This window comes from Abramis brama (assembly GCF_963993115.1).
Source record: "Abramis brama genome assembly, chromosome: 11".
Classification (NCBI taxonomy): domain Eukaryota; kingdom Metazoa; phylum Chordata; class Actinopteri; order Cypriniformes; family Leuciscidae; genus Abramis; species Abramis brama.
The window spans coordinates 25,862,234-25,888,646 of record NC_139973.1 but is presented as its reverse complement, the minus strand read 5'-3'; the positions used below and the strand labels follow the sequence as shown (position 1 = coordinate 25,888,646).

At 38.1% G+C, this 26,413-nt stretch overlaps 1 protein-coding gene across 1 annotated transcript in view; it reads left to right on the top strand.

Annotated features, from left to right (window-relative positions):
* The first annotated feature begins 363 nt into the window (after positions 1 to 363).
* Positions 364 to 26,413, top strand: part of srp68 (signal recognition particle 68) — an 80,255-nt gene continuing 54,205 nt past the window's right edge. Inside the window, exons 1-8 of the mRNA XM_084129377.1 lie at positions 364 to 520; positions 918 to 984; positions 1,080 to 1,193; positions 1,291 to 1,486; positions 1,631 to 1,713; positions 10,527 to 10,636; positions 11,988 to 12,070; positions 12,350 to 12,490. Of these exons, the coding sequence (XP_083985503.1) occupies positions 433 to 520; positions 918 to 984; positions 1,080 to 1,193; positions 1,291 to 1,486; positions 1,631 to 1,713; positions 10,527 to 10,636; positions 11,988 to 12,070; positions 12,350 to 12,490 (882 nt within the window). The 5' untranslated portion in view covers positions 364 to 432. The remainder of the gene's footprint in view (positions 521 to 917; positions 985 to 1,079; positions 1,194 to 1,290; positions 1,487 to 1,630; positions 1,714 to 10,526; positions 10,637 to 11,987; positions 12,071 to 12,349; positions 12,491 to 26,413) is intronic.

Genomic DNA, 26,413 nt, shown 5'->3' with positions numbered 1-26,413 from the left:
ACTTGTTTCCAGTTCAAATGGATAGGTAACATATTCAGTATTAGATAAACGTATTATGTGTTGGGCTGATGTTTTTACTTTATGGCAAGAAACTTTACATAAGGCTGAAATTCATAAACTGTCCCAATCACTCTTAATTCACGCAAGTAACTAGTTATATTCTTTGTCAACCACTAATTAACAAACTCGCTTGGAAAGAAATTCAGGCTTGTGGATACAGAAATAAAGCACATAACCCCTTAAGCAACCAGTTAACCTATCTAAAATACATTTTTATAGTATCATGAATGTAGTTTTTTTTTTTTTTTTTTTTTTCGTGCTACAGCTCAGTAGGTGGCGGTAATGCTATTTAGTTTGTGACACAATAGAAGAAGAAGACGGATTATCCTCATCCGCTGGTTGAAGGTTCATCAGACGTGTGCTTGCTGAGAAATGGCCGCTGAGAGGCAGAATGAGGTGAAAATATCGACAATGGAGGAAAATAAAGAGAACAGCATCGATGGAAGTCTTGGCCTGGAGAGTATCCTCAATGTTAAACTCACGGTGTCAGTTAGCTAGTGCTGGAGAGTAGCATTAAAGCAGCAGTTTAGTGGAGGACGGCTGCTACGGGGGTCTAATGGGATACGTGTCACTTGATCTCAGAAGTACTGAGTAGAAAATTATTTTCTGTATAATTAAGAGATTCAATAGGGTTTTCATAAATATTTATGAGTGTTGATTAAAGTAGTGGATTATGACTTTGGTGGATAATGATTTAATGGAAAGCCAAATTGAGCCCTTTTCTGAGAGATGTGTTATACTGTCTCGTTTTAATATGTATTTCTTGCTGTGTACACTCTTGGTAGTACATTAAAATCCTAGCATGCTGTATTTGAATTGAAATGTCCTGGGTTTATTGTCCTTAGCAATGACTTCAGTTTTGCAGATCATTAAGGACTCTCAGCAACAGCATGGGCTTAGGCATGGAGATTACCAGCGCTACAGGTAAGGCAGAGGGGAGGTAGCAAGGACACCTTTTTTTTCAGTTAAATAACAAAGTTGTCTTGAAATAATGTTGATCCTCTCCTCTGACACCAAAGGGGTTATTGCTCCCGACGACTGCGTCGATTGAGAAAGACTCTGGGCTTTAAAATGGGCAATAGACACAAGTTTACTGGCAAGAAAGTGACTATGGAGATGCTTTCAGACAACAGGTAATTTAGCACTTAAAAAAATGTGCACTTAAAGCAAGATGCTTTATCTTTGGTCTTAGTCTCTCTTCCTCTCCCCATCTCTATCTGTCTACTCCAGACATCTCTTGTTAGTGTTAATTGAAGCAGAAAGAGCATGGAGTTATGCCATGCAGCTGAAACAGGAAGCTAACACTGAGCCCCGAAAGCGTTTTCATCTGTTGGCTCGCCTGCGAAAGGCCGCCAAACATGGGGAGAAGCTGGAGAAGCTGTGTGAAAGTCCTCGTGTGGACGCAAAGACCAAACTTGAGGCTCAGGTTGGTCAAAGATGCATTTGATTTGATAATTTTTTTCCCCAATGTGATTTCAGGGAGAACATCAGAAGAAGTTTTACACAACGTTTTTATGTCCACTAATAGTTGCTGATGTTCCGCTGTAAGTGTGTTTGATGTTTTCCGCAGGCTTATACTGCTTATCTTACTGGAATGGTTCAGTTTGAGCTGCAGGAATGGAAATCTGCAATGGAGGCCTTTAACAAGTGCAAGTCAGTGCTTCCTTTTATTCTCAATTTTTTATTGCTATGCATTTGTTGCACTCTGCAGACACCATTACTGTATCATTATTGTATGACCATGTCTACTTATTGGTGAGGTTGTAATTGACCATTGTTTTCCTTAACTTTTTTCATGAGGTATTGTCTGTCTTTGTGCACCTTTTTATAGCCAGTGCAGTGTTTCCCACAGGATTTTGTGAGACTGTGGTACTTGTTGACGTTCTAAGTATTGTCAAACAAAACGGAGGCTAGCTAGACCCTCCTTCCTCCTCATCCGTGCACTAACCCCCCAAACCCCACCCCCAAATCCTTCTTGTCGATTATTGGCTGGAACAGTTTATGTTTCGTGGTGCGGGTTAGCCCAGTTTGTTTTTGTTGCCGTTTGTGGAGCCTGGGCTGTCTACAGAGACTGCATTTTTTTTTACAGTGTGTTCAGGGGACAGGCAGCTAGCACATAGTGAGGAGATGTTTGCTGTAAGTGACAAAAAATGTTTTGGCCTAAAAAAATGCGTAACATCGTGTGCACTTTGAGAGCAAAATAAAAACCTGAACACAGTAAAAAAAAAAAAAAAAAAGTATTTTTACTAACTTGTAGCTGATCTTTAAAGTGAACTCAAATCTCTTTTTAGTTGTGGTAGTATCTCAGGATTGGGCAATATGATGATATAACCTATATTGGTGATCTCACAAGTAGGGCTGGTCCGAATACCATTTTTTGAGCTTCGAAGCTTCGGTAGTAATGAACATCGAATATTCGAAGCTTCGGAGAGAGGGTGCTGAACATATTCTTCTCTCTAATAAAGGCAGGAATCTCTGTGTCTGTATATCCGTTTGCATTTTGATTATTTCGAGAACCGTTCATCCAATCGACTTCACAAGGGAGTGCAGTGTTGCATTTGGTGCAATATAGATGGACACGTGAGACGCGACACGTTCAGAATTAATAAACTTTTAGTAAACTACAGAACAGCGCGAGCGGGAAGCGGTGCGCCTCACGCGGGCAGGGCTTATATGAGAACGAGAACGGACACTGCACTAGTGATATAAAATGCGCACACACAGGTCTGTTAAATTAAGCAATACTTTTAAGGTAGTCTAATATTTTTCTGACTAACAAATTACTGACACAGTAAAGGGCAGATTTAAATAAAGAAAAACGAAATTTAAATAAAGAAAAAATGAAATTTAAATAAAGAAAAATGAAATTTAAATAAAGAAAAAACAAAATTTAAATAAAGAAAAACAAAATTTAAATAAAGAAAAACGAAATTAAGTTAAATTAAAAACGAGATTAATTTAGATTGATAATAAGGGGTAAAAAGGTTAATACATTTTGTTTCTATTATTCTATTTTCCACAATGTCAAAGCAAGGCAGCTTAACCCAAAACACAAGCTCAGACATGCACTTCGGTCCATACAAACTCCGCTGTTCTGCGCTCTAGCCAGAGAACACTCCCGGCGTCGGTTCTATTTCTAGCATGCACGCGTTTTCCGCATGGCTCGAGCCGCGCCTGAGACGCGTGTCTCATGCAGGCAGTGTGCAAACTCCAACCTGTTAACATGGGAGCCGAAATAAAAACGGACATGCCACGCAGCCTGTGTGTTGCAGGCCTTATTCAAGCGTGAATGAGAACCGTTTCGCGGGGGTTCCCAGGTGTGCAAAAAACAAACAAAACAAAAACGAATATTCGAATGTCAAATTTTCAAATCGAATACCAACCCACCGAACGAATATTCGAACATTCGAATATTCGGGTCCAGCCCTACTCACAAGTGACCCGATGTCTAACAACATTGAACCATCTACAATATCGGCAAAAAAAACTAGGAATTTGTTAAATTAATTAGTAGTTTTATTGACATCTTTCCGCTGCGTGATACATTTAAGTACGTTTTATTTTTTCTTACGTTTTATTTTTCTTCCTTTGTTCATATTTATTTCGTGCTATAACTAGTAGTACATTGAATAGATGATCTCGGTAGACAGTGAGGGTGTAAAGGTTCTCTGTAAAAAATCGAACTGTACTGCTCTCCACTAGTGTTGTCAAAAGACCCGGTACTTCGGTACCAAGTCGGTACTATTTTTTTTTTAAACGTCACGGTACCAGGTTTTCTCAAACCCGGTACTTGATGCGCGTGCATGCCCGAAGCGCGTGCAGTTGCGTCCTCTTCATAAAAGCGCTGATGGCGATCGGCGGTGCTGCTGCTGATGTGGTGCTGATGTTTTTGCGCGTGCAGATATGTTATTTCAAATGGCGCGCGGCAAGCGCGCTCATAATAGAAGCGGCGCGCTCGCTTTTCCATGCGCGTTCATGGATGCATAGCAACGACAGACGCCACGGGAGTACTACAAACGCTTGTGCGAACTGCGCTCTCCATGACGACGAGGAAGTGTGACATAGGCCTATTAATTGATTTCTAGCCCTTGCATTAGCTTTACTACTAGATATATTTATGGAGATGAGAAATAAAAAGCCGTCATTAAAGGCAGGGTAGGTAGGAATGGTCTAAAAAACTTCTTTTTCAAATTTGTTTAAACTTTATGTACATATCAATACATAATTAAAATGTAAGTACTCTGAAAAAGAAAGTATAAAAATCGAGTGTCTGTAGACCTCTCACGACTGTTTTAAAGACAGTTCATTATTTCCATTCACTCCACCCCCTCCCTTCTGGGCTCCTTCCAAAGCCACGCCCCCAAAACACATGAACGCGCGACTCCAACCGCTGAGCTGAAGACGCATTATTTACCTGAGACAAGCAGAGAGGAAGGAGCACAGTGCATGTAGTGACATCATGTCAGAATCACATGTAATAAAAAAATCTAACACTAATTGCTTATGAATATAAACAAATAAGATGTATTTTAGTACTCACTATCAAGCTTGCATATTGATATTGGTAAATTTAAAATATATATTTTTTGATTCGCTAACGAGCTAGTTATATAAGCTAAAAACAGGTTGCATTGATACACTTTTTTACATTACCATCAGTTATATTGTGATGAAGATGAATTTCGTGTAAGATTCATAACATATATGGTGTTCTGCATGTAGGGGTGGGAGATATTGACAAAAATGAATATCTCGATATTTTTTTCCAATATCTAGATATCGATATTCAGGCGATATTTTTGCCATCCTTCAAAGAAATGTGAGCAAACTGGCAAAGAAGGTCCAGTTGGTCTTTTGACTTGCTGCATTTGACCTATATTATTCTAGGCTATAGAAAAAAACAATAAAGGAGCTAACTAAACATAATCTGTGGCAGCCCCTACTTTTTCCACTTAAAAAAAAAAAAAAAAAAAAAAAACTTAACTAGGCACTTCTTGCAACAGTGATTATTAAATCAAACAACAATATTGTTGATGATCAATTCAAAGTAAAAAAAAAATAACATTTTCAAAACGGTATAAATCCATTCATTTTTCCCCCAAAACGCTATAAATCCATCTTTTTTTTCTTTTTTTTTTTCTAAATTTATGGTTTGTCTTTTTAAAAAAGTTTTTGTCTTTTATTTTTCGTGTTTGCATTTATGAGGAAAAAACAATATTACTTGACAGTTCTCCATTATGGACGCGAGCGCTCTGAAAGCTGCACTAAGACTTTCAAACTTTAACAGAGACCTCAAAACAGAAAGCACAAAGCCTTTCTTTAAAACGAATTTCGTTTTGTATTAATTGTATCTTAATTTTAATATATATTTTTTTCATTAATTCATTAATATTTTCATTCCTGGATTAAATACATAAAGTAAATATAGGCTATCAATCACAACATAAGGTGCTTGAACTGGAGATTATATCATCGTGAACCGAACCGTAGCCTCGCCTCACAGGCCTAAAAAATGTGGAATATATTTACAGAAATCTGGTTCTAAACAAAACCATCCAAAACAAAATAAAACTATGTAGCCTAAATGTGCATTTCTCCGGTGCATGCGTTCACTAGCCTACTGCGAAGATCGCGAGTCAAATATCGTCAACTTCATCTTTGCAGCCGACACAGAAATTAATAAACAATTAAAATGTCTTATTGCAATATTTTACACATTCATAATCATTACTTTTGCTGGTTCTTTGAGGCAGCTTTTTAGGTTTATGGCGTTTTGGAAAAGAGCTCTTCACGTACGTACAAACACCGTTTCACCAAGGCACAGCAGCCCTTCAGCACATAAGAACAAAAAGAGAAAAAGCACGGACTTACTAATTACGAAACTTTGATGTGGTTGAACAGCTGAAACAGTCACAAATTCCTCTGCAACTCAAACATTCTCAGTACGAGTTATGAAGGAAGAGAACAGCATTACAGTTTTCAGCGCGTCCTCCTTTGATTGCTGTGTTGTGACTGGAAAAGTGCATGCAGGAGCACATGCGCAAAATGTAGGTTTGTAAAATGTCCTTTTGTAAAATAAAAATAATTTTAGGGCGAAGCAGAGGAGGTCGTGCAAGAGGCCGTGGCGTGCAACTAGGGTCCGAGGAAGTAGAGGCTGAGGACGGGGTGGTCGCTGGAAAGCCACGATGATATTGACACGCGTTTTATTTCTTTGTTTATCCAAAGACTTTTTGTTCATTACCTTTTCTTGTACTGTCTTCTTTTTTTGCCTTGTTTGCCTTCACTAACTGCATGCCGGTAATGTGAATTTTGATTGCTCTTTCTCTGCCATTGTTTTGCTATTCCTAGGTTCCGTGCCTCTCGAATTCCTCAAATCAAACGTGCGCGCGCAAGTGGGCAGATCCCGTGGCAAAAGGGTGGTTGCCATGGTTGCGAGAGAGAGTGACAGTCGCCTAAGCCAATCCTTTGATTCGTCCCGAATCGAAATAATGAGCTGTGTTTAATACAGATTAAACGGTCTAGAGTCACTTGATTTTTATACTCTTTTTTTCAGAGTACTTACATTTTAATTATGTATCGATATATATACAAAGTTTTAACAAATTTGGATCTTTTATTTTTATATAGTCCTACCTACCCTGCCTTTAATATCAGTCCGTCAGAAAAGCAGTTCTAGTCTTATTCTTGGCTGGATAACTCTTAGCAGGTTTAAAAAGCCCTTTTAAAGTTAAATATGAATACAGTTTTGGATTAAATAAAAGTATAGTCAAGTCAAATAAAACATATTTTATCTCCTGTATAGTTTGGTAATGCTACAATAAGATACCATTCATTAACATCACTTAATGCGTTATCTAACATAACACATTGAGTGAACAATATATTTTTACAACATTAATTAATGTTTGTGAATGTTATTTAATACAAACACTTGATTGGTCATGTTTGTTCACTTCATTCATTGTGCATTAAATAATGTTAACAGAAATAATGTTAACTTTTGATTTTAAAAATGTATTTTTAAATTAACCCCTAAAGGAGAATAATTGCGACAGTATATAACTAGGCTATTGTTTTTTTGTTAGGTCATTTTATCTAATGTTATCTAACAAATGGAATCTTATTGTAAAGTGTTTTTAATACTACAGTTTCCATCTTTGTAACTGTGATATACACTTTAATATAATTATGTAAATTTAATCTAAATTAAGCTTTGGTACCGAAATTGGTACCGAGAACCGTGGATTTTCACTGGTATCGGTACCGAATACTGAAATTTTGGTACCGTGACAACACTACTCTCCACCCATGGTTTGACACTGCGGTTCATCTAAAATCTGATGACGCATATAATATAATATATACCAGATAATATGGTTTGTTGTAAAATAATGCATAAAACAGACAGTTAGGTTAATATATGTTTGTCGATGGATATGGATTATATGGCGCTTTTCCACTGCATGGTACGGTACGGCTCGGTTCGGTACGGCACGCTTTGGCGCTTTTCCACTGCATGGTACGGTACGGCTCACTTTTGGCGCATTTCCACTGCATGGTACGGTACGGTTCGCTTCGGCTCGCTTTAAATGGTACCACCTCTGTTGAGGTTCCAAGCATACCGTACCGATACTAAAATGTGACGTGAAAACACTGCAGATCACTGATTGGTCAGACAGAATCATCACTACCAGCGTCATTGTATTTACGACACGAGACACTAAACCCGCTAGATTTAAATAGCCAGTAGACAACAGCCAGCGCTGTAGCGCCTGTTTTAAAAGTATTTGCTTAAAAAAAAAAAAAAAAAAAAAGAGTATAAACTTAAAAAAAAGAAATGGCTGAATCGTGGTCAGTGGACGAGGTGCAGACGTTCCTCTCGTTGGTTGCCGAGGAGTGGATGGGGAAACACGGAATGAAAAATTGGCATTTAATATGATGATATCATGGCAGTAGAGACGGCAACTATAACGATCAGTCCCACCCACTTTGAAGCGGTACTAACTGCAGTGGAAAAGCAACCGAGCTAAAGCGAACCGAACCGTGCCGTACCGAGTCGAGTCGAGCCGTACCATGCAGTGGAAAAGCGCCAATAGCTTCCCCTAAATTTTGTTCAGTGCAAGTGCCATATGCTCTAATATGACCAGTCATTTACTGCGTTATCACCTGGGTGTTGGTAGCGTGCGAGCACAGGTAAGACCTGAACGGCACACGTTGCTATCTGTTTAAACTCATTTAAGCCTTGCTAATTTAAACATTCAAGTATAAGAGGACACGAAAGAGAGAAGATTTGTATGCGCTAGGGCTGGGTATTGACACAAATTTCACAATTTGATTCGATTTCGATTACGATTCGATTCAATATCGATTATTTTGGATATCAGGTACAACAATACATTGCAAATTTTCTCAAGGAAAACAAATCTCTTAGCTATTATTGTAAACTATGGGAGTCAGTTGTAGCCTATAGGCTTCATTAGCCTACTATAATATTGAAGGTAAAAATTAACTGATTTGTATACAAACACTTAAAATACACTTATTTATTTTTATAAATTGTGGCTGTCATAAAAAAAACTTTCCAGATTTATTCAAACATGCATTAAATATTGAAGAACATTAAAAATTATAATTAATATGTAATATGGTGCATATATTTAACAAAATGCTTCTCTAGAGTTAATTTTTCTAGCTGACTAACGAGTTTATGGTCACTGGATATGGTTTTTCTGAGGTAAATGTGACGTTACATGACATTGTTTACTAACGTCTTTCCACGGTTGAAACACTGATTGAGCATGATACGGGCTTCGATAAGTTGAACTCTACCTTTTAACACACTTTCAGATGCTCATTCATGTTTATCTCGCGCTGTAACTGATATTATTAAGCCGGAAGAGAAGATCGTGTGCGCTCCGCGCTGCTGCTTCTCCTGAGCTGAGCCAGAGCGATCTTACGCCACAGCACCAAAACGGTATTTATGTTTTTGAATTTCATAAGAAAATGGACGTAGTTTGAAATCTGAGACTTTTTCATATTAATAATAACAAAGCACAAAGATTATTGCGATTTATTGAATGGGATGCGTGCAACAATGTTCCATTCATTCATCACTGAAAACAGGATGACGATATTTTTTCAAATCGATATTTTTTACCCAGCCCTAGTGTGCGCGCTCATCCGATGTGCGCAAACGGAAAGCCGCGTCTCAAGACAGCGAGCAAATATTGAGTTCTCTTTCTAGTCTTGTGCTTGAAGGGACAAATTCACAAAAAATTATGTCAGCATGTCCGTCTTGGTGAGTATCCTAGCAAACATAGTCGGTTATGTCTTAAGTGAATGTAAACGGTCGAGAAAGAAAGACAACACGTGTATCAGTATAAGTAAACTAGATCCATGCATTTCTTAAAATGACAGCAGTCTAATATTCCTGCTGTCTGTTTTTAATGTTAATCAAATAACAAAAGACAAGGAAATCACTCGCTGCTCTTGACTGAATAGCTTTTGTAACTTTAATAATGATTCATCTTTAATTAATTTATACAGTGACGATTATATGCAATGTGGTTTTACGTTTGATTACTCAATTTGTATACCTTAAAAACTACTGTTAGACCTACCTGAAAAGCACCATTTATTTTTTGTATCTTGCTCTTTTGTATTTATTTGTGCTGTTGATTGTAGTTTGAATATTTGGTTCTTTACTTTTATCTGACAGTAGTGTTTTTCTCTCTCTCTCTCTCTACATCTGTCACATCACATTAAACAGTAGAAAAAAAAAGATTTAGTTTCATATAAAAAGTAGCAAAACTCTTTGAGATTACTGGATGGCAGGTAAAAAATAATATTTAGACACAATTTGTACAGATATAGACAGAAAACAGCTTAGACAAAAAGATTGGTCTTGAGATTTAAGAATCCTTATCAGTCCACAGGATACAGTTAAGTGCTCATGGAAGAGAGTAGATTTCAGCTGTTACTTGAATATTGTCAGGGATTTTTCTATCAGGATAAGGTTAGGTAGCTCATTCCACCACCAAGAAACAATGAACGGAAACATTCTCAAAAGTGATGTGCCTCTCGACTGCAGGCTTCTGGAGGGGATGTAGACGTGGGGTCTCTTTGGCTCATTGAAAACCAGTTGCGTTGCTGCCTTTTGTGTTTTAAGAAGTGCGCGGAGCCATATTGTGATTTTTATATTTTAATTCTGATTTACAGATGCATTGCCAAACCAATGGTGCAAAACAGCATTAGAGCTTTTTTGTTATGAGAAATATTTTCAGCTGAAGCGATTGGGGTGGGCTGCTGCAGTCTAGGTAATTAATGGGAAACACTACAGTGGCTTAAAATAGCTGTTTACATGATTTATTTATTTTTTCTTGTTAAAAAAAAGTTGAAAATATTTGGTGTATATTTATCCTGTATATTTTGTGAAAGATTGTTTTATTTCTTTGGACTGTTTGCAGGACCATCTATGAGAAACTGGCAAGTGCTTTTACTGAGGAGCAAGCAGTGCTTTTTTATCAGAGAGTGGAAGAGATTTCACCTAACATCCGATACTGTGCATATAACATTGGTGAGAAACTGAGACTGTTTCAGATAACCTTTAATGTGTGTTTTATAGCTGTCTGTGAATGAAAAAGGTCCACAAAGTTTCAAAGAGCACAATAAATGGAGTAATTGTCTTTTAAAAGAAAGAACGATTCTGAACTGCCTGAAACAAGTCACCAGTAATTCCAGTCTTACCTCCTCTACGAACCCATGTAAGTTTGTAACAGATTTGCTTAATGCCACCCTAATGGTCTTCATTAGCTGCCCGTAAATTCTCCCTTAAACACTGTAGTTGGAACTGAGGCCTAGAAGAGTTTGGTATGTGATGTCGAAACAACACATGTTGTTTTCTGCATTGCAAAAACATGCTCAACACTGTTTTCTGCGCTATCGACTTTGTGTGCTCTTCCAAAGGACGAGGACTCTAATTGATAGTTAAACCGATGCCATCGTTACATAGAAGGGATTTAGAGAGACTGAATTCTTTATCGAACAGTCTCAGGCACTGTTAGAAAAGGTCATTCTGCAATGTACATTATGAGAAAAATTATACTTTTTTTTTTTTTGACCTTGGATGCATGGAAACCTATTGTAGGAGACCTCCAAAACAAAATTTGGAACCTTTGAATTGGCTTAATAGGGGCAATTTGAAGTCTAAGGTGGGTCACTCAAACATGCATGAATGAGATAAAGCATTACACTTTGTTGCAGCTGTTGTCACCTTATACACTGAACAAAATTATAAATGCAACACGTTTATAATTTATATTTATAGTTTATAATTTAATGCAGCATTTATAATTTTGTTCAGTGTAGTAAGAGACAATTGCCTTATTAATTGAGACAACACAATGCTCAATATATTAGCTATATGAATTAAAAATACGACTTTCAGTTCAAAACAGTCGCCTGTATGTTTACTCCAGAGCATGTATATGGACATGGTATATAAGCCTGAAGAAGGTTGACTGAATTAAGCTTAAAAAGCACAATTTACAAAAACGTTGTTGTCAGATTATTTTCCTGATTTGAAATGTTATTATTGCATATTAAAATAGCTCAAGTATCCTGCTAGCATTGCCAATGAGATCTGTACCGTAGATCAAGGGATCTATTTCCAGGAAAGAACTGACAAAATGTGTACTTTTTTTTTTTTTTTTTTGCAAAAATGTCTGCCCCATTTAAATGCAAGTAGATAATTTCTCTACCTGCATGACTGGAAATGGCTTCTCAGGAAACCTGCGAATATGGCCGCTGAGTGAACTGACTTTACTTAGATGGACTTTGGAAACGCTCACATTCATCCAAACATACATGCACTTTGACTACTTTGTCCAAACCACAGCCTTCATGCCCAGATGCTCTTTGTTCTCTAGGTGACCAGAATGCAATAAACGACCTCATGCAGATGAGACTGAGTGCAGGAGGAGGGGGTGGCATGATGGCTGAAAAATTGGAGGTCAATCTTCTTGTCTTCATAACCATGTTCTTGCTTTTTAGGCTATGATATTCTAGCTCCAACGATATATTTATCTGTCTATTTGTCTAACATACTATATAAACACATTTTGTGTTTTCTGGGAAAAAATTACATGCCAAACCTCTTACTTTCTTTTTTTTTTTTTTTTTTTTACGAAATTACAATTGGTTAAATTTTTAGCCTGTATTTTAGAAAATTGGTTGGAGGATTCTTCAGTGGAGTGACCATCTTTAAAATTGTTCTCTTCCTTTCTCTCAGACACTGATTTCTCAGACAAGAGCTAAGCAGGCAGCTGTGATGAGTGAGGTTGAGTGGAGAGGTCGTACAGTTCCTGTCAAAATTGACAAGGCTAGAATCTTCCTGCTGGGTCTGGCAGACAATGAAGCCGCTATTACACAGGTCTATAAACTCATCCTTTCACAATTCATTTTGTATTTGCATGCAGTACTGTGACTATGATAGTGACAATAGCCCTTCCTCATTGAAAATGGATGGTAATATGGAAGTAAAATAATGACACGTTTTTGAAACAAAAAAGATTGTTGAATTGCACTACTTGAAAAAAATATGCATTCCATTAACCCTGCTTGCATTTTAATGCATTGTATTTTTAGGGCTTGCATTTTTATGGGCTGAAATTCAACATGGTTGTATATTTAAGCTGTGAATATTTCAATTCAAAACATTTCACGCACGTTTTCATTTTTAAAAATTCAATAGTTCATATTCACCTTTTCAGATTTCACTTCCAAAATATTCATTCTCTTTAAAAATACATCCTATAATATTCGACAGGCAATTTTCGGTCCATTTTATTTCGCTTTACAAATTCGCTTCCACAAATTCAGTGGTTTAAATTCAACAGAAAAAGCAACATTTGACATCCGGGAACGGCATGAATATCAGTGGATTGCCGATTGATAATCTCATAGCTGTAAGTCGACCTCACCAGCAGGGGGTGCAAGTGGCTGTTGACAAGGAAAACTATAGAGCAATGGGTGAGAGAGTCATTCATTCATAAAAACGGATTTACAGAAATGGACCAAACAGTAAGTATTTGTGATGATCAGGGCCAGTATGTATATGGAAAAGCTGATAAAGACACAAAGCTGTGTTTATATTTAACCCTCTGGGGACCAAGCTGTTTTTGGGGTCCTTGAGATGTTCTGACATGCCTTGGCATTTGTGCTTTTTTCAGTTATTTATAAACATGTTAATGGCAAAGGTGTAAATTCACTCTATATAGCACAAACAGGGCTACCATAATATGCGAGCAACGTGTATGTAGATGTTTGTATTTTTAAGAGAATAATGTTTATGCGTGGTTATTGGAAAAAATTAAAATGAAAGTTGCTGAATTAAGACCACAAAACACATATTAAATATGTGTCCACAAGACTTTTGACTAATGGATATTGTCCCTTTGAGTTCTAGCTTCAAAATGATGTAAAAATAGTCTTGCTTTATCGTTCACAAAAAAAAATACATTGATTTAAATGGTGTAAAACAGGTTTTGCTTGGAAAGCCAATATGCGAGGGGGAGGAGTAGTTTACACCTTAGATTACAAGGATCCCACCCACTCTGCATAATTAGCCATTCACTCAGGTGTGAAACTGACTGAGCCACAATGCAAGGACAAAAGATGTATTTAGAAGAAGACTTATATTGACCATTTAAGATTTCGCTTACGTCTCTCTTGTTTTGCTATTTTATTAAAAATGTTACAGTTACAACAATAATTACAATTTCAACAATATTTCAAGTGTACTCTTTCTTTGTAAAAAAAAAAAAAAAAAAAAGATTATAGGCCTACATTTTATCATATGTATTCATTAGTTTGAATATAGCCAACATTGGAACATCTAACATCTTAGTCTATGAATTTATTTTTGACAAAAATAGTATTTTTTTTGCAGTTTAATACGTTGCTTATATAAATACATTTTATTTCAACATATTCCAGTCGATTTTTACTCATCTCAGTAGGCTATAGCAAAGCAGTTTATTCTTTCACACACAGACGCGCGATTCATATTTAGGCTAAACAGTCTTTACAAATATGTCCCCTTCATTCATCTCACAGAAAGGCGAGTCATATTATAGAAATGCGATTCATCTTTTTGCGGTTTACATAGGCCTACACTAACGTTATTCCATAACGTTATTCCACACGTGAGAAAAGAAAACAGCCTACCTCACTCCTCAGCGGAATCTGCTCCTCATTTCAGGAGATATTGCTCCTCATCAGCACTGTTCTGATGAATCTTTTCTCCATAAGGTAGGCTATAATGTCTCACTCGCGAGGAGTCGCGACGCGCTTTGTTTACAGCTGATGTGGGCGTTTCACAGCTATGAAATAGTTCTCAGAATTTGCGTTTGAATAGCACGCGCTCTCCGGGGAGTGGTCACATTACTGTGAATTAGGTCGTAATGAGCTCGACAGGAGTCGCTCTCTTTTTATACAGATTACAGAAGATGAGAATATTTGTTTTTTATATAAATGACTTCATTTAAAAGATGCGATCTCAAGCTTTATGCCCGTGGGTCTGTTTGCCTGTTTGACTGAATTTTCGCGGAGTTATAGATCATTTTCGAACGCGTTTCAAATGGGAGTTTACTGACAGAGAGAAGGCAGAAATCGCATCATGTTAATTTTTCTTTATTTGTCAAAAAGCAAAACACTTTATTTTTATTGTGAGTATACAGAAAAAAAATAGAAACTGAACAGGATCGATTGATGTATTACACGAAAATGAAAGATCAAAATTAACAGAGCATTTAGTGTTTATTTTCATTGCTAAAAAAAAAAAACGAGCAAAACGCGCGGGCGTCTTCACAGTTAGTTTTGCACATGTAAGCAGTTTTCTCTACTATGAACGAGATTATTATGTTATTCCCCGATGCTGATGTACAGATAAAACGTTAAATCTTGTAAGAATCCCTCAATACATAATTCTTCAGGATTCCCCTGCGATCAGGACACTTAACGCTTAATGGGCTAATACAGTGATATAAAAGGCCAAAGTCGCACCTTATTGGGAATGTAGGCTATACTAGATATAGGAACAGGCAAGCAGACTCAGAATATATGAACGTAATGCACAAATTTTCACGCTAAGCGATTCCTAGTGAAATACTGGCATAAAGTTGGCTTGACACTGGATATTCGCACATTTAGGGAACGTCTCTAAAGATACATACGACATTGGTACAGACGTTTCTACCTTCATTTAGAAGTTCGTTTGTACATCAGCATCGGGGAATAGCATAATCTCGTTCACGGTAGAGAAAGCTGCTTACATGTGCAAAACTAACTGTGAAGACTTAAATCTAAACATCAGCTTTTCCATATTGGCCCTGATCATCATCACAACCCTAACCCTAACCCTAACCGCTTGCTCCATTTCTGTAAATCCGTTTTTATGAATGACTCTCTCACCCATTGCTGGTGTGTTCTTCGTCAACAGCCGCTTGCACCTCCTGCTGGTGAGGTCGACTAACAGCTATGAGATTATCAATCGGCAATCCACTGATATTCCTGCCGTTCCCAGATGTCAAATGTTGAATTTTCTGTTGAATTTAAACCACTGAATTTGTGAAGCGAAATAAAATGGACCGAAAATTGCCCGTTGAATATTTATAAGTTGTATTTCTAAACAGAAAGAATATTTTGGAAGTGAAATCTGAAAGGTGAATATGGATTATTGAATTTTTTAAAATGAAAACGTGTGTGAAATGTTTTGAATTGAAATGTTCACAGCTTAAATATACAACCATGTTGAATTTCACCCCATAAAAATGCAAGCCCTAAAAATACAAGCAAGGTGAATGCAATGCATATTTTTTTCAAGTAGTGCAATTCAACAAGCTTTTTTGTTTCAAAACAAAACATTTGTCATTATTTTACTTGCATATGGCAATCAACTATGAAGGACTAAAAATGACAGAACGATAAATAAATAAATAAATAAATAAATAAAAGTAGAAATAAATAAATAAATAAATGCAGAAATAATAGTGAAAATTAAAGCTGCAAGCAGCATTTATCGGGGTTCAAGCATTTAAGGCCTTTAAGCACATAAGCATTTAAGACATTAAGATTTATTTAGAAAGCTTTTAACCACTGAAATAATAGATGGAAAAGTCCATTTACAGCCAATACAGGAAATTTACCATAGGAAATATATGGTTTTCAAAGCTTTTTAACAGTTATAGCACCACCTATGGTCCGATCTCCATAAAAATTTCCATGCTTCTTTAGCATGTTATGTCACATATGCCCATACATTTTTGTGAAGTTCTGAGTTTTTATTTAGGATTTATAGACGTTTGAGTGTATTTGGACACGCCTATTTTATAAATGATCCTCTTATAGCCAACCAAAAGCAAAATTTCTACTTTTTTTTTGATAATTATTGATCTAGAGAGTCCAGAGAATTGTCCTAGACTGGTCTGGTTCCGATCGGGTGAAAAACCTAGGACTAGTTCGCAAAAGTAGGTTTTTAACATATTCGCGAATAATTAATGAATGGTTTGATTGACAGATATGGTTCTTGAGGCAAAGTTCTTCAGTATGAGGAGAGCTATCAAATGATATGCATATTGTGTGGATATGTGCAAGACCACGTGATTACAGAGCCGTAAAACTCGTTAGCGCCAACTAGTGGCCAATTTCTTTCAAAATTCTTACAGACCTCTAGGGCCATGAGTCGAACATGCCCAGCGAGTTTCGTTCCGATCGGTCTCCGTTAACCTTGTCTAATAGGTGCTCAAATTCATTGGCCAATGGCGGCCATGTTTTTCGAGATACACCAATGTCCTCATAGATATACATGGCACCTTGGACCAAGACACTGCATACCAATTTTCAAGTCAATCGGACTATAGCCGGTTTTATGTTCTTTTCATGTTATAGCGCCACCATGTGGCCAATCGTCGCGGTTTTTTTACTGTGACCTCAGATTGAACTCTTACACATGTGTACTGAGTTTGGTGAAGATACCTCATTTACTTCTGGAGTTATAGCCGTTTTAGTCAAATAGGCTCCTCCCACAACGTTAATTTTGCGCCCCCTAGCGACCGTGAATCAAAATTTCAACGATTATTGATAATCAGACTCCAGAGAACATTTCTGCACTGGTTTGGTTCCGATCGGTCAAAAAACCTAGGAGTAATTAGCAAAAGTAGGTTTTTGACAAAATTCAAAATGGCGGAAAAATTTGAATACCAGAAATGAAATCGGAGATATACGTTTATACCAGCTTTCCAGTGATATAAGACATTTGAGTCTACGACATACGGTCTAGGAGTTATGAGCAGTTTCGCGCTTTTGGTTGCTGTAGTGCCACCTATGGGCCAATCGAGGTCATAATCTCTGAACCTTTCCTCGTTTTACGGCCAATCGGGGTCATATTTTGATAACCTCTCCTCGATTTTTGTACTACCATCTGGCAAAGTTTCAAGTCTCCATCACTTACGGTTTGGGCTGCACGATGCGTTTTACGGCAGAATAATAATAATAATAATAAAAATCAGGACAATTACAATAGGGTTTCAGCACTTCGTGCTTGAACCCCTAATAATAAAAATCAGTACAATTACAATAGGGTTTCAGCACTTCGTGCTTGAACCCCTAAAAATCAGTACAATTACAATAGGGTTTCAGCACTTCGTGCTTGAACCCCTAAAAACCAGCACAATTACAATAGGGTTTCAGCACTTCGATGAGAATCTAGGACCAACTGTCTAGGGGTTATGAGCAATTTAGTAAATGTGGTCATAATAGCGCCACCTATGGGCCAATCGGGGTCATATTTTGATAACCTCTCCTAGATAGATAATGGAGGATTTTTGTACTACCATCTGGCAAAGTTTCAAGGTTCCAGCTCTTACGGTTTGGGCTGCACGATGCGTTTTACGGCAGAAGAATAATAATAATTAAAGCTGCAAGCAGCATTTATCGGGGTTCAAGCAGTTAAGGCCTTTAAGCACACAAGCATCAAAAGACATTACGTTTTATTTAGCAAGCATTTAACAACTGCCATCATAGATGAAAAAGTCAATTTACAGCCAATACATGCAGTTTGCCATAGGAAATATATGGTTTTAAAGCGTTTTTACAGTTATAGCACCTTTTTGCCTGAGTCTTCTTACAGTCTTGCCTGATCTCCACCACTTTTATTAGTAGTACTCAAAGTGTGCCTATATATATGTGTCAAATTTGTTGTAAATATGTAATTTTGATAAGGAGTTTAGACAATTATATTCAGTGGCGTAACGAGCCAACACCGGGCACTTAAGTAGGATTATCAAGGCGGGCCCCTTGATGACGCAATTGATGACATTGATGACGCAATGTCCGCGAGTAGGCTACCATGAATAGGGCAGGATATGATCATACATAGCATATAAGAGATGAGATGACTAACAAAATCAGGAGGAGCCTACGCTCACCAAAAAAAACCAAAAAAAAAACACTGGTGACAGCGCACCATAACACATTGTTAGGCCTAGGTCCAAATACATAAAAAAGATGCTCTCTTACATTATAGCGGGATTTTCCGGGCTTTCCTATGTGCAACTGCAAAGTTGTCGATTAGATCAGGATTGTGCGCACGGGCATTCTCAATTGACCCTTCGCAGGGCGTTTGATTGACAGGTGATCTGACTAATCATAATCCGCCATATTTTGTCCCACAAAGCAGTCAGGAGAGTTAGTAGATTAACTTTGGAGGATTTAAATTTGAAAAACAAAGTGTACTGACGTCTTAGCACTTTAAAACAACATTCCTTTTATGTTCATTCATGTTTATTTTAATGCTATAAATTAACTAGAAGGAAGAGATGATCGGTTCATGAGCAGCTTTAACTGAGCCTCGAGTCTACAGCGATCTGTCAGACACATTAAAGAGTCACAAAGCGGTATTTATTGTTTAAATGTCTCTAAAAAATGACTACATTTGAAAGGTGAGACTTTTGGCGCTTTTCCATTACCAGTACCAGCTCAACTCAACTTGACTCGACTTGACTCGGCTCGCTTTTCGCTCCGTTTTCCATTGCAGATAGTACCTCCACAATAATACCTGGTCGTCATAGCGACGCCGCAGGAAACTGCCGTGACTTAATCTTCTACGCGAGATACATCCGCTGCCACACACAATGGACAATGGAGGAAATCGAGTGTATGCTGTTTTTGGATGTTTTTGTTTTATTCAGGATACTCCGTCTGGCGCGTGCAATGATGACGCAGTGAATAGTGACGATTCTCTCTGACCAATCAGCAGTCTGCCGTGTTTTCACGTCACATTTTAGTATCGCCTCAGCTTGCCCCAGCTCACTTAGAACCTCGCCGGAGGTGGTACGAAAAAAAGTACCTGGAAGCAGGTACAGGTACAACTTTTACACAGTGGAAAACCAAACAAAGCCGAGTCAAGTCGAGCCGAGCCGAGCCGAGCTGGCTGTAGTGGAAAAGCGCCATTTGTTTCATATCAAAAGTACTTGTCTGTCAGCGCGCAGTCTCCTCTCTGATCCGCAATGTATTTTTCACTGCGTGAGAACTTGGTGTGGTGTGAGAGTGGCGTCGCTTGTCAGACATAGCAACAGTAACTAAAGTGGGCGGGTCTTTGCGAATGGTCATTGACAGTATGGACGGGGATTCGCCAGTCCCAATTCAAAACAAATTTCATGACAATCCATCATTGTTTGTTTCAAACATGTGAGAGCATCAAAATGATCCATGGGTGAAATTGATTGGATTAAATTCATTTTTTTGTCAGTTCCTATCATAATTTTAACATTTTGGCGTTATTGTTTAGCTATTTACCTATGTTTTCAAATTTCCTGTGTTTTTTTGTTGTCTCGATCGGACTAACGGCTTTGAAGATAAACACAATTTTTTAAAGCTCTAAATGACACTTACAAAAACCATAAGGCGAAACCTGGCATGTTTGGTATTGTTGGACTCTGCAAGGATTCAGGAGTCTTAGGTCACTCCTGTGAAAAAACACTGGCTTGAAACTTCTAAGGCTCCTTCAAGGCATTGTGCCAATGACGTATATGGAGTTTTTTGAGATACACCAATGTTCTCATAGACTATCATGGCACCCTGGACAAAGACACTGCGTGCCAATTTTCAGTAGACTAACAGTTGGGTGCGCTTATAGCTATTTTCATGATTTTTTTCACTGTTATAGCGCCACCAAGTGGCCAATTGTCACGATTTTTTTCATGTCAACTCAGATTGAGCTTATGAACGTGTGCCAAGTTTAGCGAAAATATCTCTTTCCGTTCACAAGTTATAACCGTTTTATAGTGCCACCAAGTGGCCAATTGTTGCGATTGTTTTCAAGTGATCTCAGGTTGAGCTCAGGAAGATGTATCCCAAGTTTAGCAAAAAAATCTCTTTCCGTTCACAATTTATAACCGTTTTAGTAAAAGTGGCCCTGGTGCCATCAAATATTTTGGTTCCCCTTATCGACCGTTAATTGAAATTTTGAATTTTTTGGATGATTATTGATTGTCAGACTCCAGAGAATATTCTTGCAGTGGTTTGGTTCCGATCGGGCCAAAAACCTAGGAGAAGTTTGCAAAAATAGGTTTTTCAAAAAAATGCAATTTATTCGAAATTGGCGCCTGAAGGACGAGCAAATCGGATAGCCATTTTGTCCGCCTTGAGCCAAGGATTCCAACGATATAAGACACTTGATCCTGGGACAAACGGTCTAAGAGTTATGAGCGATTTTGAACTTTTGGTCGCTGTAGCGCCACCTATGGGCCAATCGGGGTCATACTCTGATAGGTTGTCCCCAAATTGAGGCCTACCATCTGGCCAGGTTTCAAGTCTCTAGGCCTTACGGTTTGTCCTGCACGATGCGTTTTACAAATCCTTACAATTACAATAGGGTTTCAGCATTTCATGCTTGAACCCCTAATAAGAATGAAGGCTTTTTGCCAGTTATAGCGCCACCTATGGTCCGATCTCCATGAAACTCTGCATGCTTCCTCACCATGTTCTGACACATATGCTCATCAATTTTGGTGAAGTTCTGAGTTTTCCTTTGGGATGTATAGGCTTTTTAGTGTATTTTGCCACGCCCCTTTTCTAAATGACCCTGTTACAGCCACCCAAATGCAAAAGTTCAACTTTTTTTCGATAATTATTGATCTAGAGAGTCCAGAGAATTGTCCTAGACTGGTTTGGTTCCGATCGGGCGAAAAACCAGGGACTAGTTCGCAAAAGTAGGTTTTGGACAAAATTCGACATAGCAGAAAATGTCCCCTGCCTACATCCAAATCGGAGATGGCCATTTTGTGGCCAAGGATTCCAACGATATAAGACACTTGATCCTGGGACAAACGGTCTAAGAGTTATGAGTGATTTTGAACTTTTGGTCGCTGTAGCGCCACCTATGGGCCAATCGGGGTCATACTCTGATAGGTTGTCCCCAAATTGAGGCCTACCATCTGGCCAGGTTTCAAGTCTCTAGGCCTTACGGTTTGTCCTGCACGATGCGTTTTACAAATCCTTACAATTACAATAGGGTTTCAGCATTTCATGCTTGAACCCCTAAAAAAACCAGCACAATTACAATAGGGTTTCAGCACTTCGTGCTTGAACCCCTAAAAATCAGGACAATTACAATAGGGTTTCAGCACTTCGTGCTTGAACCCCTAATTAAAGCTGCAAGCAGCATTTATCGGGGTTCAAGCTATTAAGGCCTTTAAGGGTTTTTAAGCACCAAAGTTATCAAGTTTTATTTAGCAAGCATGTAACCATAATAGATGGAAAACACCATTTACAGTCAATACAGGCAATTTACCATAGGAAATATATGGTTTTAAAGCTTTTTAACAGTTATAGCGCCACCTATAGTCCGATCTCCATGAAATGTTGCATGCTTGTTAATGATGTTATGTCACATATGCTCACCAATATTTGTGAAGTTCTGAGTTTTCGTTTAGGATTTATAGGCTTTTTAGTGTATTTTGTCACGCCCCTTTTCTAAATGACCCTGTTACAGCCACCCAAATGCAAAAGTTCAACTTTTTTTCAATAATTATTGATCTAGAGAGTCCAGAGAATTGTCCTAGACTGGTCTAGTTCCGATCGGGTGAAAAACCAGGGACTAGTTCGCAAAAGTAGGTTTTTAACATGTTCGCGAATATTTAATGAACGCTTTGATTGACAGCAATGGTTCTAGAGGCAAAGTTGTTCAGCATGAGGAGATCTATCAAATGATATGCATTTTCTGATGAAATTTGTAACACCACGTGATTACAGAGCCTTAAAACTCGTTAGCGCCAACTAGTGGCCGATTTCTTTCAAAATTCTTACAGACCTCTATGGCCTTGAGCCAAACATGCCTATTGAGTTTCGTTCCGATCGGACTCCATTAACCTTGTCTAATAGGTGGTCAAACTTCATTGGCCGATGGCGGCCATGTTTTTTGAGATACGCCAATGTCCTCATAGACATACATGGCAGCTTGGACAAAGACACTGCATACCAAATTTCAAGTCATTCGGACAAACAGTCCGGTGTTTATATGTTTCTTTCATATTATAGCGCCACCATGTGGCCAATCGACGCGATTTTTTTAGTGTGACCCCAGACTGACCTCCTACACATGTGTATCTAGATTGGTGAAGGCAGCTAATTTACTTCTCGAGTTATAGCCATTTTAGTAAAACAGGCTCCTCCCACAACGTTAATTTTGCGTCTGCTAGCAACCGTGAATGGAAATTTCCACTTTTTTTTCTATAATTATTAATAATCAGACTGTAAAGAACATTTCTGCACTGGTTTGGTTCCGATCGGGCGAAAAACCACAGACTACTTTGCAAAAGTAGGTTTTTGACAAAATTCAAAATGGCGAAAAAATTTGCATACCGGAAATGAAATCGGAGATATACGTTTTGTTCGTCAGGCGTCCAGCTTTCCAATGATATAAGACACTTGAGTCTACGACATACGGTCTAGGAGTTATGAGCAGTTTCGCGCTTTTGGTTGTTATAGCGCCACCTATGGGCCAATCGAGGTCATAATTTGATAACCTCTCCTCGATTTTTGTACTACCATCTGGCAAAGTTTCAAAGCTCTAGCCCTTACGGTTTGGGCTGCACGATGCGTTTTACGGCAGAATAATAATAATAATAATAATTAAAGCTGCAAGCAGCATTTATCGGGGTTCAAGCATTTAAGGCCTTTAAGCACATAAGCATTTAAGACATTAAGATTTATTTAGAAAGCTTTTAACCACTGAAATAATAGATTGAAAAGTCCATTTACAGCCAATACAGGCAATTTACCATAGGAAATATGTGGTTTTAAAGCTTTTTAACAGTTATAGTGCCACCTTTGGTCCGATGTCCATAAAATTTGGCATGCTTGTTAATGATGTTATGTGACATATGCTCACCAATTTTTGTGAAGTTTTGAGTTTTCATTTAGGATTTATAGGCTTTTTAGTGTATTTTGCCACGCCCATTTTATAAATGACCCTATTACAGCCATCCAAATGCAAAAGTTCAACTTTTTTTTGATAATTATTGATCTAGAGAGTCCAGAGAATTGTCCTAGACTGGTTTGGTTCCGATTGGGCAAAAAACCTAGGACTAGTTCGCAAAAGTAGGTTTTTAACATGTTTGCGAATATTAAATGAACGGTTTGATTGACAGCAATGGTTCTTGAGGCAAAGTTGTTCAGTATGAGGAGATCTATCAACTGATATGCATATTGTGTGGATGTATGCAACACCACGTGATTACAGAGCCGAAAAAACTCGTTAGCGCCAACTAGTGGCCAATTTCTTTCAAAATTCTTACAGACCTATTGGGCCATGAGTCGAACAAGCCCATCGAGTTTCGTTCCGATCAGCCTCCGTTAACCTTGTCTAATAGGTGCTCAAACTTCATTGGCCGATGGCGGCCATGTTTTTTGATACACGTCAATGTCCTCATAGGCATACATGGCACCTTGGACCAAGACACTGCATACCAATTTTCAAGTCAATCGGACAAACGGTCAGGTGGTTATAGCCCTTTTCATGTTTTTTTCAAGTTATAGCGCCACCTACTGTTCAATCGTCGCGATTTTTTTACTGTGACCTCAAATTGAACTATTACACATGTGTACCGAGTTTGGTGAAGATACCTCATTTATTTCTCGAGTTATAGCCGTTTTAGTAAAATAGGCTCCTCCCACAACGTACGTTTTGGCGCCCCCTAGCGACCGTGAATCGAAATTTCAACTTTTTTTCGATAATTATTGATATTCAGACTCCAGAGAACATTTCTGCACTGGTTTGGTTCCAATCGGACGAAAAACCTAGGACTAGTTCGCAAAAGTAGGTTTTTGAGAAAATTCAAAATGGCGGAAAATTTTCCCAGGCGGAAATGAAATCGGAGATATACGTTTTGACCGTCTTGAGCCAAGGATTACAGTGATATAAGACACTTGATTCTATGACAAACCGTCTAGGAGTTATGGCTGATTTCATACTTTTGCTTGCTATAGCGCCACCTATTGACCAATCGGGGTCATACTTTGATAGGTTCTCCCCAAATTGAGGACTACCATTTGGCTGAGTTTCAAGTCTCCAGCATTTACGGTTTGGGCTGCACGATGCGTTTTAGGGGAAAATAATAATAATTAAAGCTGCAAGCAGCATTTATCGGGGTTCAAGCATTTAAGGCCTTTAAGGCCTTTAAGCTCACAAGCATCAAAAGACATTAAGTTTTATTTAGCAAGCATTTAACAACTGTCATCATAGATGAAAAAGTCAATTTACAGCCAATACAGGCAGTTTACCATAGGAAATATATGGTTTTAAAGCGTTTTTACAGTTATAGCACCTTTTTGCCTGAGTCTTCTTACAGTCTTGCCTGATCTCCACCACTTTTATTAGTAGTACTCAAAGTGTGCCCATATATATGTTTCAAATTTGTTGTAAATATGTAATTTTGATAAGGAGTTTAGACAATTATATTCAGTGGCGTAACGAGCCAACACTTGGGCCCTTAAGTAGGATTATCAAGGCAATTGATGATATTGATGACGCAATGTCTGCAAGTAGGCTACCATGAATAGGGCAGGATATGATCATACACAGCATATAAGAGATGAGATGACTAACAAAATCAGGAGGAGCCTCACCAAAAACAAAAAAAACAAAAAAAACATGGTGTCAGCGCACGATAACACATTGTTAGGCCTAGGTCCAAATACATAAAAAAGATGCTCTCTTACATTATAGCGGGATTTTCCGGGCTTACCTATGTGCAACTGCAAAGTTGTCGATTAGATCAGGATTGTGCGCATGGGCATTCTCAATTGACCCTTCGCAGGGAGTTTGAATGACAGGTGATCTGACTAATCATAATCCGCCATTTTGTCCAACAAAGCAGTCAGGAGAGTTAGTAGATTAACATTGGAGGATTTCAATTTGAAAAACAAAGTGTACTGACGTCTTAGCACTTTAAAACAACATTCCTTATATGTTCATTTATGTTTATTTTAATGCTATAAATTAACTAGAAGGAAGAGATGATCGGTTCACGAGCAGCTTTAACTGAGCCTCGAGTCTACAGCGATCTGTCAGACACATTAAAGAGTCACAAAACGGTATTTATTGTTTAAATGTCTCTAAAAAATTACTACATTTGAAAGGTGAGACTTTGTTTCATATCAAAAGTACTTGTCTGTCAGCGCGCAGTCTCCTCTCTGATCCGCAATGTATTTTTCACTGCGTGAGAACTTGGTGTGGTGTGAGAGTGGCGTCGCTTGTCAGACATAGCAACAGTAACTAAAGTGGGCGGGTCTTTGCAAACGGTCATTGACAGTATAGAGCTGGTAAGTCCCGCCCCTTCCGCTAACCCCACTGGACCTCTAGGTTGAAAAATCGTCAATGCAAGTGAATGTGAGAAAATAATTATTTTCTGGTCTCGTTTGAATTTTGCCATGAATGTGAGCATATGTTGTCTGTGAATTTTTAATATAATTTTTCGTGTGAAGAATGCTACAATTTAGCGGGTAGAAGTTTGATACGGTTAGACTTTGTGTGAGAGCACTTTGTGGACTACAACTAGTTTTTACATCAGACGGGAATCTGAAGAAAGAACAGCCCATTTGGTTTGAATGGTGACATTTGGGTACAAAACACACAGGCATCTCGATCTGTCTCCATAGATTATCGCAGCATTAGCACCGTGATTTGACAAGTGGAAGGAAAAATGTGTTATCGGGTGACGTCACATAGGCGACATGTAGTCTTTCTCATTATGTCTTTTCCACAACTGCTAGCCAAAGAATCATACAATATACT